The sequence below is a fragment of the Pristiophorus japonicus genome, unplaced genomic scaffold (assembly GCF_044704955.1).
Source record: "Pristiophorus japonicus isolate sPriJap1 unplaced genomic scaffold, sPriJap1.hap1 HAP1_SCAFFOLD_214, whole genome shotgun sequence".
Taxonomy (NCBI): domain Eukaryota; kingdom Metazoa; phylum Chordata; class Chondrichthyes; family Pristiophoridae; genus Pristiophorus; species Pristiophorus japonicus.
This window is the reverse complement of record NW_027251843.1, coordinates 345,134-361,120: the sequence shown is the minus strand read 5'-3', so window position 1 is coordinate 361,120 and position 15,987 is coordinate 345,134. Positions and strand designations below refer to the sequence as shown.

Genomic DNA, 15,987 nt, shown 5'->3' with positions numbered 1-15,987 from the left:
AGAAATCAACATCCTCATCTCCTGAATCAACCTAATGAACCTTCTCTGACCTGCCTCCAAAGCAAGTATATCCTTTCTTAAACATGGAATCCAAAATTAGTGTGTCCACATCAATACCCTGTATAGCTGTAGCAAGACTTCCCTGCTTTTATACTCCGTCCCCTTTGCAATAAAGGCCAAGATTCCATTGGCCTTTCTGATCACTTACTGTATCTGCATACTAACTTTTTGTGTTTCATGCACAAGTACCCGCTGCACCACAGCACTTTGCAATCTTTCTCCATTTAAATAATAACTTGCTCTTTGAATTTTTCTGCCAAAGTGCATGATCTCACACTTTCCAACATGACACTCCATCTGCCAAATCTTTGCCCACTCACTTAGCCTGCCTACGTCCTTTTGCAGGTTTTCTGTATCCTCGTCACACATTGCTTTTCCTCCCATCGTTGTATCGTCAGGAAACTTGACTACATTATATTCGGTTACATCATCCAAGTCGTCAATATATATTGTAAATAGTTGGGGTCCCAGCACTGATCCCTGCGGCACCCCACTAGTTACTGATTCCCAACCCGAGAATGAACCATTTTTGCAGACTCTCTGTTTTCTGTTAGTTAGCCAATCGTCTATACATGCTAATATATTACCCTCAACCCCGTGACCTTTTATCTTATGCAGTAACCTCTTATGTGGCATCTTGTCAAATGCCTTCTGGAGGTCCAAATACACCACATCCACTGGTTCCCCTTTATCTACCCTGCTCGTTACATCCTCAAAGAATTCTGCAACTTTATCAAACATGACTTCCCCTTCATAAATCCATGCTTACTGTGCCTGACTAAATTATGCTTATCCAAATGTCCTGCTACTGCTTCTTTAATAATGGACTCCGACATTTTCCCAACCACAGATGTTAGGCGAACTGATCGAAAGTTTTCTGCTTTTTGTCTACCTCCTTTTTTAAATAGGGGCGTTACATTTGCAGTTTTACAATCTGCTGGGACCTCCCAAGAATACAGGGAATTTTGGTAAATTACAACCAATGCATCCATTGTCCCTGCCACGACTTTTCATAACACCTTGGTATGCAAGCCATCAGGTCCAGGGGATTTATCCGCCTTTAGTCCCATTATCTTACTGAGTACCACCTCCTTAGTGATTGTGATTGTGTTAAGTTCCTCGCCCCCGTAACCCAGCAAATTGTTCCTTTTCAAGTATATATCCAATTCCCTCTTGCAGACCTGAGCCCACAGCACGAGACTGCCCCTAACCTGGGCACAACATTGGCATCTCATTCTTTCACTGGGACAGGAAATGCCTGGTGTGAGAAATGGAGCCCAGGGCTCTGAACATTCCCTCTCCTCTCCTGAGGAAGGCTTCATGCTGGGATCCAGTTCCATGGGCCCCGACAGCACGATCCAACCTCACCCACTTCCCCATTCCACGTGTGTAAGCCTGGACCCTCTCAGCAGGATATCCGACTGCAGGAGGCCTCACCACTGTGTCCAGCACTGTCCTCACCCGAAATCCACACACAGGCTGCATTGATCGGGTGCCTTTAATGTGCCAAAGCTCTCAAGACGCTTCACATCGCTGCTGTAAGAACTGGGGGAGCGGGGGTTGGGGAGGCTTTAGGAAGGGTGATTAAAGGCCTGGGTGAAAGGATGGCGTTTGATGGAGGAGAGAGAGCTGGAGAGGAGGCGGGATTAAAACCGGGAGTTCAGAGATCGGGGACGAGGTGTCTGAAGACTCCGCCCATCAACAGTGGGATGCACGAAGCAGCGATGGGTAAGAGGCTGGAGTGAGGAGACCGAAGGGCCCGGGGCGGGGGTGGGGGTGGGGTGTAGCTCAGCAGGACACAGAGGTACGGTGGAGAGAGGCCATGGAGGGAATCGGAGACAAGGCTTTCAAACTTGATGTGTTGGGGGTTGAGGGAGGCAGTGTAGGTCAGTGAGGTTATGGGGAGAAGGTCAGTGAGGTCAAGGGTGAGAGGTATTCGGTCTGGGGTAGTAGGTCAGTGGCAGTAGGTTAGTGAGGTCAGTAGCCGTAGGTCAGTGAGGTCAGGGGTAGTAGGTCAAAGGTCAGGGGTAGTAGGTCAGTGAAGTTGTAAGGTTTACACATTTCATGATCGAGGCTCAGCAAGAGGCCACAGACTGAAATGGTTTAAAAGAAACCTTTGGGACTGTTGGGCGGGAGAAAGATTGCCAGCCAGGGGCAGGTGGTGACTGATAACTGATTAGTGCGATTCCTGGGGTCAGGAACGAGACCCGATTAACATCGAGACAAAGGGTTTGATACAATCAAGCAGAGGAGCCCATGGAATAATTAGCCGGAGGGGAAAACCAGTTCCCTCTGGAGACTCCATGTCTGCGAAAACCCAGGCTAACAAAGGATCCCACAAGGTGTGCATTTTTGGATAACGGGGCACAAAAGATAAGGAGTTATCTTTTGCCCTGTCGATTCTGTGTGTGAATTGTGGCCATCCGAACATATCCAGACCCATCATCACAGCCATCGAGACTCAACCAGTTGCATTAATTGAAAGGCAGCCCAGCAGGAGATGTGTATAATCGAATGGATATATCTGTAAGAGCTGAGAACAAGAACTCAGAGAGAGGAACAACAGGTCGAAGAAACACCTCAGACCAGAATATCTATGAACAACGGCCACGAAGCAGCAGCGGGGACCCAACACCTTCCCTCGCTCCACGAGCCGACAATCGACAACAGCAGCAACTGGCTGGAAGGGCGATTGTATGTCTTCGGTCAATCTCTAAGAAGTCTTGCTGCGTAATGTTTATTTGGTTTTTGTGTAATAAACAAACAGTTGGGTTAAGCCTAAACTTTGCATTACGTGGAGTCTTTCCCGTAATTCCCGAGGTTCATGAATCAGAGAAGAGTGGGAAACCAACAACCTACAAGGTCAGGGGTAGTAGGTCAGTGAGGTCAGGGGTAGTAGGTCAGTGAGGTCAGGGGTAGTAGGTCAGTGAGGTCAGGGGTCATATTGGAACAGCACTTGGTGTGAGGCAGGGTATGGACACTGCATTTTGGAAAGTTGGGTTTTATGGAGAGTGGATGAAGGAAGCTGGGAGGGGACATCGGAATAATTGAATGTGGCGATGAGACAAGCTCAGCTAAGGGTTTCTTCCATCAAGGGGCTGATGTAGGGTGGAGATGGGCAATGTTGGAGATGGAAATAAGAGGCCGATGCAATAGAGAGGGTGTGGGGTTCGAAGTTCAGTCTTTGGAGGACCAATAGGAAGGAGCCATATTTCCTGGACCCGATTCGAGAACCAATGGGAAGGAGCCATGTTTCCTGTGCCCTATTGGAGGTCCAATAGGAAGGAGCCCGATTTCCTATTCCCTATTGGAGAACCAATAGGAAGGATCCATGTTTCCTGGTCCCTGTTCGGGGACGAATAGGAAGGAGCCAGGTTTCCTGTTCACTACTGGGGGACCAATAGGAAGGAGCCATGTTTCCTGGGCCCTATTGGAGGACCAGTGGGATATGGAGTGCGGACCCTTCCTGTTGTAAACGTGCAATCGTCGGCAGCTGATCCCAGTAAAAACACCCTGAACCGGAGCGGGGCCATGGAAGGGGAAGGAAAGGGGAAGGGAATCGAAGATGTTCTGAGCAGACAGGATGGGGCAGTGGGTCAGACCCTGTCCTGTCGCTCCAGCTCACACTGATGGGGTGAGGATCTCCTCCCTCTGCTGGGCCTTCATGAAATGAGCTTTCTGTCCAATCCGGTCCCCACTGAGAATAGGGCCACAGCACAGAACGGCCCTTAACTGGGGAATAAACAGCTAGTTTACTGAGAGAGGCCAAGGGATGGCCACTGTGGGGAATGGGGCCTTACTCCAGGAGAAGGTATGGTCTGGGGTCAAGGGTTAACATCCATTGGTGGGGCAGGGCACAGGGAGGTTTACTCTGCATTTCAGTGTATTGCACCTGGGAGTCTGTGGGGAAGAGAGAGGGAGAAAGAGGAAGTAATGGAGAGAGAGAGGGAGGGATGGAGAGAGAGGGGGGGATGGAGAGAGAGGGGGGGAATGGAGAGAGGAAGGGAGAGGGAGGTGAAGAGGGAGGGAGACAGACGGGGAGAAGAAGAGGAAGTGAAATGTGCTGATGTGGCTTTCTCTGGGTGAAGACATTTACATACTGAGAGATGGGCAGTGAGACTCTCTCAGGCTGCAGGTTTATAAAGCAGAACCCAGTGAAGGGCAGTTTATCAGTAAGCAGGCACAGGGACAGGAGCAGACACCATGATTTCACCCATCCAGCTGATCTGGCCTCTGGCATTCTGCGTCGCAGGTACCAATCTCTCTCCTTCCACGTTTAATATCTCCCTGCTGTCGATTTCTGTCCAACTCTACTGACCAGTGATTGAAGGGCAAATGCTGACACTAGAGAAGAGCTCAGTGTCTCGAGCAACCTCTCATTTTACAGCGTCTTTCTGTGACAGTGTTTACTTCACTTTCTTTCCCCATTTCCCCCTCAGGTATCAGTGGGGACGTCATCATGACCCAGTCTCCCCCGGTGCTGTCAGTGAGTGAGGGACAGACTGCAACCATCACCTATACCGCCAGTGCATCCGCCAGCAATGATGTTCATTGGTACCAGCAGAAAGCCGGGCAGAAACCCACTCTGCTGATCTATAATGCAGTATCTCGTTTCACTGGAACCTCCAATCGCTTCACCGGCAGTTACCAGTCCAACACGTACACCCTGAGCATCAGCAACGTGCAGAGAGAAGATGTCGCAGTCTATTACTGTCAGCAATATTACAGCTCCCCTCTACACTGTGATACACAGCCGTACAAAAACCTCAATATACACAGCGCCACCTCCTGTACTGACTCACCCCACAGTTATATATAATATATAATAATGGACACACAGCCCCACCTCCTGTACGGTTTTACACATGACTGACACACAGCTCGATGGGAGTGACGGCAGGAATATTCAGCTGGAAGTTGCAGTGAATTGGGAAAGGATGGAGTGGGTCAGAGAGGAATTGGGGCTGTGTCTTCATCACTGAGAATCTCACAGCTCTACTCTGTACATTCAGACAGCACAGAGACACTGGGTGGTCCCTGTGTCCTCAATCCAAATCATCTCACAAACTCCCCACTATCGAGAGGGCCACAACTTATAAAACCCAAAGCATAAACATGAAAGGAAAGTGAACAAGTGAAATGTTCGTGCTCTTTCCCTGCCCAACCCACACTCCAGGCCCTGCGGTGCCCACTCGTCGCAGAAGGCCTCAGGTCTACCCTGGGCTCCGTCTCCAGGGCCACCCAGATGCGGACAAATCCCCCGAAGGGAGGCAGGCAGGCAGTGCGACCAGCCCATGGGCTCCGTGCAACTGGGACCTGTGGATGGCCACCTTGGGCAGGCTCATGGGGAGGCCCACGGGGAGGCCCTCCGACCTGCCCGCTCCCCCCTCACCGAGTGGCCAGACCCAGGAGCAGGCCCATGGGGAGGCCCTCTGACCTGCCCGCTCCCCTCGCACCAGGTGACCAGGCCCAGGAGCGTGGGACTGAAGTGGAGCCAGAAATTGAGGAGCAGCCCCTTCAAATAGTGGAAGAGGGGCTGCATCCTCTCACACTCCACGTACACACGGTTCACGGACTGAGGAAACAGATTTCTGAAGCCCCTGAAACTCGTTATTTTATAATGATCCCCGAGGAAGTCCTGTATCAGCAACACAAACATCTCGCTTGCAGACCGAGCCCGTTGTTCAAGGGGCCCAAAGAGGTGAGCCCTGTGTGAGGGGGACTTTCATTCTCCAGCAATTCCGTGGCCCCAGGGTTACCGTCTGATGGGGCGGGAAGGGCAGCTGGGAGATTTGTCCCAAACACGTCGGATCCCCAACTTTCCCGGGTACTGCCACAGGCAACTTGGAGAGGCAGGGAGGGAGAGTGTTTGTGAGGGAAAGGGAGAGTGAGTGAGAGAGAGTGAGTGAGTGAGGGAAAGGGAGAGGGAGAGAGTGAGAGAAGGAGAGAATGAGTGAATGAGTGAGGGAGAGGGAGAAAAAGTGGGGGGGGAAAGTGAGTGAGAGAGAAACAGAGTGAGACGCTGAGAAAGAGACAGAAACACACACACACAGACACACACACACACACAGACACACACACACATAAACACACACACAGACACACACACATACACACACAGACACACACACACATACACACACACAGACACACAGACAGAGAGAGGGGTAGAGAGATTGAGTGAGGCAGGGACGGAGGATATTGTACAGCTTCTGCACTGGAAGCTATCACTGTGGCTCACGTTCAGTAAAGGAACCAAGCTCAGACTGAGTAAGTAAACCCCAATGCTCCGTTATTAACACTTTAAATACTGAATCTTTCCAAGACACAAATGCTGAATATGCGAAGGTTTTAGTTTACATATGATTACACTCGAGCCTCCCGTCTTTTCTCATCTAAATCTATCAGCATATTCCCTTCTCCCTCATATCCCTGTCTAGCCTCCCCTTAAATACATCGATACTATTCACTTCAATCACTCCCTGTGGTAGCCAGTTCCACATTCTCACCACTCGCTGGGTAAAGAATTTTCTCCTGAATTCCCGATTGGATTTCTTGCTGACTATCTTATATTGATGGCCTCTAGTTCTGCTCTTCCCCACAAGTGGAAACACTCTCTCTGTATCCACTCTATCAAAACCTTTCCTCATGTTAAAGAACTCGATCAGGTCACCCCTCAGCCTCAAGAGAAAAGAGCCCCAGCCTGTTCATCCTTTCCTGATATGTACACCCTCGCATTTCTGGTCCCATCCTTGTAAACCTTCACTGCACCCTCTCCTGTGCCTCTGTATGGGTTATATAATATGGTGGGGAGCTGCGGTGAATGAAAGGGTTAATTGAAGAGTGCTGTGTATGACAGGGAGCCCGGCTGTGTTCCTTTACCCACACTCCCCCTTCACCCAGCAAAGTATAAGTAACGAACTGTTACCCACCGTGTGGAGGAGATCTGGACGTTGGCACACTGCGGTCCCATCCCTGTACCATCCCCGGAAATCGCTCCCGAGCCTCCTGCCTGTCTCAGTGTGACAGACACGGTGTGTGAGACACAGGCAGAGTGTGGGTGTGAGTGAGTGAGCTCGCTGGGGGCAGTCTGTGCTCCTGTCACAGTCTCTGATATAACTGAGCTCAGCCTCAGCACACTGACACTCCCGAGGTCCCGCCTCCCCCAGCTCCAACTCTGATCTGTCCAGCCCCCGCTCACCTCCTGTCCAACTTCTGATCACAAACAGGGGCAGCAGGGCTCGCAATCCGGCGGCTGCAGTGCTCCAGGGTTGTGGGGAGACTCTCAGTTGCTGTTTCTGTGGCTCGAGTTCAGGCCGATATTTATCCCGCAACCTACATCGCTTAAAAATCTCAATTACCTCATTGTTGTGTGTGGGAGCTTGCTGTGCACATATTGGTTGCCGTGTTTCCCACATTACAACAATGACCGCACTTCAAAAATGTACTTCATTGGCTGTGAAGCACTTTGAAAAATCTTGAGGTGTGAAAGGCGCTATATAAATGCAGGTCTTTCTTTAATTTCTCTTTTCTTTTTATTAACTGGGACTCGCACAATTCCCCTGCTGATTAAACCTGGACCCAGCAGAAAATCCCCAGATCACGGACTAACGTTCCATAAGAACATGGGAATTAGGAGCAGGAGGAGTCCATTCGGCCCCTCGAGCCTGCTCCGCCATTCAATGAGATCATGGCTGATCTTCTACCTCAACTCCACTTTCCTGCACTGTCCCCATATCCCTCGATTCCCTTAATATCCAAAAATCTATCGATCTTTGGAATATTCTCAAGGACTGAGCCTCCACAGCCCTCTGGGGTAGAGAATTCCAGAGATTCACCACCCTCTGAGTGAAGAAGTTTCTCCTCATCTCAGTCCTGAATGGCCGACCCCTTATTCTGAGACTGTGACCCCTGGTTCTAGACTCCCCAGCCAGAGGAAGCATTCTCCCTGCATCTACACTGTCAAGCCCTGTCAGAATTTTGTACGTTTCAATGGGATCCCCTCTCTTTCTTATAAACACTAGAGAATATAGGCCTAGTCTATTCAATCTCTCCATTGGACAATCCCCCATCCCAGATGTCCGCCTGATGTGTCTGCGTGTTTGTCACATGTGACGGAGCAGACAGCAGGAGTTCCACCAGCAACACAGGACGTTACCTCAGTGCCCGGCCCATTTTCCCCATCCACTTACCTCATTCTTACAGGTAAACGGGCTCAGCACCTGCCCTCGGCCGGTGAAATGTCTCCCCTCTACACCACAGGCTGCCTGTGATCTGTTCCCCATCTCACTCCTGAAGGCACTACCTCTGGGGCACAGCTCCCCTCCCCAAGTGTGCTCACTGTTCCAGTGTGAGCCCAGAGACTGAGCTCCCCAAGTGGGCTCACTGTTCCAGTGTGAGCCCAGAGACTGAGCTCCCCAAGTGGGCTCATTGTCCCAGTGTGAGCCCAGAGACTGAGCTCCCCAAGTGGCCTCATTGTCCCAGTGTGAGCCCAGAGACTGAGCTCCCCAAGTGGGCTCACTGTCCCAGTGTGAGCCCAGAGACTGAGCGTGTCAGGCTAATCGACCGTGAGGTGTCAATCGTGGCTCAGTCACTAGCACGCTCGGCTCTGAGAAAAGAAAGACTTGCATTTATATAGTGCCTTTCATGACCACCAGACTACCCAAAATGCTTTACAGCCAATGAAATACTTTTTGGAGTATAGTCACTGTTGTAATGTAGGAAATGCAGCAGCTAATTTGTGCACAGTAAGCTCCCACAAACAGCAATGTGATAATGACAAAATAAACTGATTTTGTTTTGTTGATTAAGGAATAAATATTGGCCAGGACACCGGAGTGGGATTTGAATTCACAATTTTTAACTCAGAAGCGAGGGTGCTACCAACTGAGCCACTTGCTGACACCATTCAGCCTAGCCTCTGTGCCGGCCAACAAAGAGCTATCCAACCTAATCCCACTTTCCAGCTCTTGGTCCGTAGCCCTGTGGGTTACGGCACTTGAAGTGCACATCCAAGTACTTCTTAAATGTGGTGAGGGTTTCTGCCTCGACCTCCCTTTCAGGCAGTGAGTTCCAGACCCCCACCACCTTCTGGGGGAAAATATTTCTCCTCAACTTCCCTCTACCCACACCTTAAATCTATATCACCTGGTTGTTGACCTCTCTATTAAGGGAAATCGGTCCATCCTAGCCACTCTATCTAGGCCCCTCATAATGTTATACACCTCAATTAAATCTCCCCTCAGCCTCCCCTGCTCCAAAGAAAATAACCTCAGCCAATCCAATCTTTCCTCATCGCTAAAAATTTCCAGTCCTGGGAACATTCTTGTAAATTTCCTCTGTATCCTCTGTGGTGCAATCACACATTTCCTGTAATGTGGTGACCAGAACTGCACACAGTGCTCTTCCTCTGGTCTAAATAGTGTTTTATACAATTATAGCATAACTTCCCTGCTCTTGTATTCCATGCCGCGACTAATAAAGTCAAGTATTCCGTATGTCTTCTTAACCATCTTATCGACCTGGCCTACTACCTTCAAGGATCTGTGGACCTGCATTCCAGTGTCCCATTATTCCTCTACACTTCTCAGTGTCCTACCATTTAATGTTTATTCCCTTGCCTTGTTAGCCCTCCCCAAATGCATTACCTCACAGTTCTCTGGATTGAATTCCATTTGCCACTGTTCTACCCACCTGACCAGTCCATTGATATCTTCCTGCTGTCCACAGCTTTCTTCCTCACTACCAACCGCACGGCCAGTTTATGTATCATCTGCAAACTTCTTAATCATAGAAAAATAGAAACATAGAAAATAGGTGCAGGAGTAGGCCATTCGGCCCTTCGAGCCTGCAACACCATTCAATAAGATCATGGCTGATCATTCCCTCAGTATCTCTTTCCTGCTTTCTCTCCATACCCCTTGTCTCATTGATGTACATTGTAAAGAGCTGGGGTCCCAGCACTGAGCCCTGCGGCACTCCACTAGTCACTGCCTGTCATTCTGAAAAGGACCCGTTTATCCCAACTCTCTGCTTCCTGTCTGCCAACCAGTTCTCTATCCACATCAGTATATTACCCCACATACCATGTGCTTTGATTTTGCACACCAATCTCTTGTGTGGAACCTTGTAGGGGATCATGTCCCCGACGTTGAAGTAGAAACATATAAACATTGAAAATAGGTGCCGGAGTAGGCCATTTGGCCCGTCGAGACTGCAACACCATTCAATATGACCGTGGCTGATCATGCACTTCAGTACCCCATTCCGGCTTTCTCTCCATACCCCTTGATCCCTTTAGCCGTAAGGGCCACATCGAACTCCCTTTTGCATATATCTAACGAATTGGCCTCAACAATTTTCTGTGGTCGAGAATTCCACATGCTCAGAACTCTCTGAGTGAAGAAGTTTCTCCTCATCTCGGTCTTAAATGGCTTACCCGTTATCCTTCGACTGTAACCCTTGGTTCTGGACTTCCCCAACATCGGGAACATTCTTCCTGCATCTAACCTGTCCAATCCCGTCTGAATTTTATATGTTTCTATGAGATCCCCTCTCATTCTTCTAAATTCCATTGAATATAAGCCTAAATCATTGGTGTATATTACAAAGAACAAGGGACTTAGTACTGAGCCCTGCGGAACCCCACTCGAAACAACCTTCCAGTCAAAAAACACCCGTTGACCATTACCCTTTGCTTCCTGCCACTGAGCCAATTTTGGATCCAACTTTCCACTTTTCCTTGGATCCCATAGGCTTTTACTTTTCTGCCACGTGAGACTTTGCCAAAAGCCTTGCAAAAATCCATGTATACTACATCAAAGGTGCAACACTCATCGACCCTCCTTGTTATCTCCGCAAAAAATTCAATCAAGTTAGTCAGGCACGACCTTCCCTGAACAAATCCGTGCTGACTGTCCTTGATTAATCCGTCCCTTTCTATCTGACAATTTATCCTCTTCCTCAGAATTGTTTCTAATAATTTTCCCACCACTGAGGTTGAGCTGACTGGCCTGTAATTACTCGGTCTATCTCTTTCTCCGTTTTGAAACAAAGGTACTACGTTAACAGTCCTCCAGTCTTATGACACCACACCTGTAGCTAGAGAGGATTGGAAAATGATGGTCAGAGCCTCCGTTACTTCCTCCCTTGCTTCTCTCAACAACCTGGGATACATTTCATCCAGGCCTGGTATTTATCCACTTTCAAAGCTGCTAAGCCCCTTAATACTTCCTCTCTCACTATGTTTATCTCATCTAATATTCACACTTCTCCTCAATTACAATGTCTGCATCGTCCCTCTCTTCTGTGAAGACAGATGCAAAGTATTCACGAAGAACCATACCCACATTTTCCGCCTCCACACACAGGTTACCTTTTTGTTCTCCAATAGGCCCAACTCTTTTCCTAGTTATCCTCTTGCTCTTTGCGTATTTAAAAAACATCTTTGAGTTTTCCTTGATTTTACTTGCCAATATTTTTTCATGCCTTCTCTTTGCATTCCTAATTTCCTTTTCAATTTCACCCCAGGACTTTCTATACACCTCTGGGCTTTCTGCAGTATTTAGCTCTGGGTATCTGACATAAGCGTCCCTTTTTTGCCTTATCCTACCCTGTATGCCCTTCGACATCCAGGGGGCTCTAGATTTGGGAGTGCCACCCTTTTCCTTTGTGGGAACATACTTGCTCTGAACCCTCACTATCTTCCCCTTGAATGCCTCCCACTGCCCTGACACTGATTTACCTTCAAGTAGCTGTTTCCAGCCCACTTTTGCTAAATCACCTCTCAGCTGAGTAAAATGGGCCTTTCCACAATTGAGAACCTTTATTCCTGCTCGATCTTTGTCCTTTTCCATAACTACCCTAAATCTAACTGAATTATGATCACGAGCATCAAAATGCTCTCCCACTGATACCCCTTCCACCTGCCCAGCTTCATTCCCTAAAACTAAGCCCAGAACCGCCCCCTCCCTTGTTGGGCTTGCTAAGTACTGGCTATAAAAGTTCTCCTGAATGCATTTGAAGAATTCTGCGCCCTCTATTCCATCCCAGTTAATGTGAGGGGAGTTGAAATCCCCGACGATTGCTGCCCGATTGTTTTTGACCTTCTCAGCAATTTGCTGACATATTTTCTCTTCTATCTCCCTCTGACTGTTGAGGGGTCTATAGTACACTCCCAGCAGTGTGATCGCCCCTTTTATGTTTATCAGTTTAACCCATATGGCCTCATTTGATGATCCTTCTAACATATCCTCCAGAGTTGCCGTCTTTCAGATGAGACGTTAAACCGAAGTCCCGTCTGCCCTCTCAGGTGGACATGAAAGATCTCATAATCACTATTGGAAGGGCAATATTTATCCCACAACCAACATAGTTAAAACCGATGATCTGATCATGATCTTATTGCAGTCTGGGAGCTTCATAGAATCAGATAAATTTACAGCATGAAAGGAGGCCATTCGGCCCATCGTGTCCACACCGGCCGACAAAGATCTATCCAGCCTAATCCCACTTTCCAGCTCTTGGTCCATAGCCCTGTGGGTTACGGCACTTTACGTGCATATCCAAGTACTTTTTAAATGTGGTGAGGGTTTCTGCCTCTACCACCCTTTCAGGCAGTGAGTTCCAGACCCCCACCACGCTCTGGGTGAAGACATGTCCCCTCAAATCCCCTCTAAACCTCCCACCAATTACTTTAAATCTATGCCTTGGTTGTTGACCCCTCTGCTAATGGAAATAGATCCTTCATATCCGCTCTATCTAGGCCCCTCATAAGTTTATACACCTCAATAAGGTCTCCCCTCAGCCTCCTCTGTTCCAAAGAAAAGAAACCCAGCCTATCCAATCTTTCCTCATGGCTCAAATTTTCCAGTCCAGGCAACATCCTCGTAAATCTTCCTGTGTGCAATTGGTTATAAAGCAACTTGGGACATCCTGAGGTTGCGAAAGGCGCTATATAAATTCAAAGGCTTTCTTTCATTGAAGTGGGAGGGCCCTGATCCTGACCCTCGCCCATTGTCCGCGCACTCTGATCTTCCAGGAGGTCATGGGATCATTGGGAGCAGTGACCCTGCCTGACCCCGGAACATTGAGGCTAATTGTAGCCTCACCCTTGACCTCACCGCAGTGCTAGGCAGCAAGCTTTTAAATGCAATCTAGAAGCTTCTACACCGACCCCCAACATGAAGCCTTGCTGAAGTGTGTTTATACAAGTGTGCCGCAACATTCCCGGATAAAGTTCTCCCGATCTGTGTGTGATCTGAGCTTTCTCACTGCTGAGCCTGTTTCCCCTGTATCCACCCATCTACAGTTCGAGCTTCCTGCCAGTGAACAGCATCTTAACGGGACACTCTGTCTTTCCCGTCCCTTACTGTTAATTAACCATTTCAGTGCTGAATGTGTGCCAACCCTGCACTGCAGATGTTTACACAATAGTCCAATATGATTTTGAGTATCTGCCGTGGCTCAGTGCGTTGCACTCTCGCCTCTGAGTCAGATGGTTGTGGGTTCAAATCCCACTCCAGGGACTCGAGCACAAAAATCTAGGCTGACATTCCAGTGCAGTGCTGAGGGGACACTGCACTGTCGGAGGTCCTGTCTTTCAGATGAGACGTTAAACCGAGGCCCCGTCTGCTCTCTGAGGTGGATGCAAAAGATCACATGCCACTATTTCGAAGAAGAGCAGGGGAGTTCTCCCCGGTGTCCTGGTTGATATTTAACCCTCAACAAATATGACAAAAGAAAAGATTATCAGGTCATTATCACATCGCTGTTTGTGGGAGCTTGTTGTGCGCAGATTGGCTGCTGTGTTCAGATTGGCTGCTGTGTTTCTCACATTACAACAGTGACTACACTCGAAAAGTACTTCATTGGCTGTAAAGCGTTTGAGATGTCCGGTGGTTGTGAAGGGCGCTATATAAATGCAAGCCTATCTTTTTTTTTAATCACCTTAACATCAAACGCATTTATATTTAGATTAAACGTATCAAGCGAGGCAAAGAAGATTAAGAATTAGTGTTGCTCACCTCTAATGGTTAATCACCAGCCAGGAGTTCATTAACCCAGGTCTCCGTTATCAGATGTGAATTATCCCCACACGGAAACACCCACAGTGACACACACACACACATACTAATATACACCTATTAAACATCATTCTCCGCCCTTTCAGAACGAGGGAAGACAACACCCACGCTGACCCTGCTGCCCCCCTCCCCGGAGGAGGTCACGACCAAGGGCACTGCCACCCTGGTGTGCCTCGCCGATCACTTCTACCCCGATGCGGTGGAGGTGGAGTGGAAGAAGGACGGGGCGACCATTTCGGCCGGGGTCCAGACCAGCGACTACCTGCGAGCTTCGGACAACACCTACAGTGTCAGCAGCCTGCTGACCCTCTCTGGCTCCGACTGGGAGTCCAACGCCAGCTTCTCCTGCAGCCTCACCCACGAGAGCCTCTCCTCTCCCCTCAGCAAGGGGGTCAGGAGAGCAGAATGTGCGTAGTGTGTCAGGGACAGTCCGCGGGGGAGACACAACTTTAAATAGAACAGGGGGTAAGCCGGGAGGGCAAAGGTCATTGTCAGCACTGCATTTCTACTCTCTTCCTTCTCGGGACTGGGTCAGAGAAAGCATCTGAGGGTCAGGGGATAAGGCACATTATTGGGGCAGTGTCGAGGGAGCTTTACTCTGTATCCAACCCGTGCTGTACCTGCCCTGGGAGGGTTTGATGGGACAGTGTAGAGGGAGCTTTACTCTGTATCTAACCCGTGCTGTACCTGCCCTGGGAGGGTTTGATGGGACAGTGTTGACTCGTGCTGCCAAGTAAAACCTCTCGAAGATGCTGAAGACTGTCAGCAGAGTAAAACTAATGTTAAACTGCGAAGTGCCGCTTCAGTAAGCAGATCCCCTCCCTGCTCACCCTGCTGTTTCAATTCAAGGTTTTGTCCCCGTTTAAAGGGACAGGATTCTCACGGTGTGGAGAAAATCCTCACAACTGTTTTAATAAAGCTGCATTCTCCCTGTGAATGTCTCCAGCTCGCTCTCGCTGGGCTGTTTATTCAAGTCTTGTTTCTGTAAATGTGAATCTGTAAAAGGCAATAAATGTGAAGAATATTCAGTCTGTGTCTGGCGAGTGCTTTGGAAATGTCCCACCTCCCCCTCAGCTGGATTGGCTGCATTTCAGTAAGTGTCTGTCCTGATTGGCTGGGCGGGCTGTCAATCAATGGCACGTCAGCAGGAGATTTGATTCAAAGCCAATTATCAATCATTTTAAAATGATCAATTTTACCTCGAGCCCCTGGAGTGCACAAGATTAAACACAGAGACACTGAAAGCTGCTGGGATTAAACCCTCCCAGTCTGAGCATTGGCTCTCACTCTGCACACTGGGGGTGTTGGGGCAGCCCCCGATGGTGGGATCGCACTGTGCACTCTGTGCTGACTGCTGGGGTCAATCTGGGGACAGGAGGCCACAGTCACAACGTTGCATTCTCTCTCCTTAACGTGTGGCTCGTGGCAGCAGCACAAAACTGTACCGAGTGAGGCCTCAGCTTCGGGAGAGGAGCAGTCAGTGTATCACCGTGTACATGTCCCTGAGTGTTAGTGTGGCTTACCCAGCACTGCCTGTAGATGTGTGTGTGTGTGTGTGTGTGTGTGTGTGTGTGTAACTGTTACCCAGCACCGCCTGTAGAAACATAGAAATGCAGAAAATAGCTGCAGGAGAAGGCCATTCGACCCTTCGCGTCTACACCATCATTCAATAAGATCATGGCTGATCATTCCCTCAGTACCCCTTTCCTGCTTTCTCTCCATATCCCTTGATCCCTTTAGCCGTAAGAGTCATATCTAACTCCCTCTTGAATATATCTAACAAACTAGCCTCAACAACTCTCTGTGGAAGAGAATTCCATTTGCTCACAACTCTCTGAGTGAA

The 15,987-nt window shown here is 49.0% G+C and overlaps 1 gene segment (V, D, J or C); it reads left to right on the top strand.

Moving 5' to 3' along the window:
* The first annotated feature begins 4,247 nt into the window (after positions 1-4,247).
* On the top strand, positions 4,248-14,559 carry LOC139245189 (Ig kappa chain V region Mem5-like). The segment is given in 4 exon segments: positions 4,248-4,312; positions 4,500-4,794; positions 6,296-6,330; positions 14,231-14,559. Coding segments are annotated over 4 exon segments (708 nt in total).
* The last annotated feature ends 1,428 nt before the right edge of the window (positions 14,560-15,987 follow it).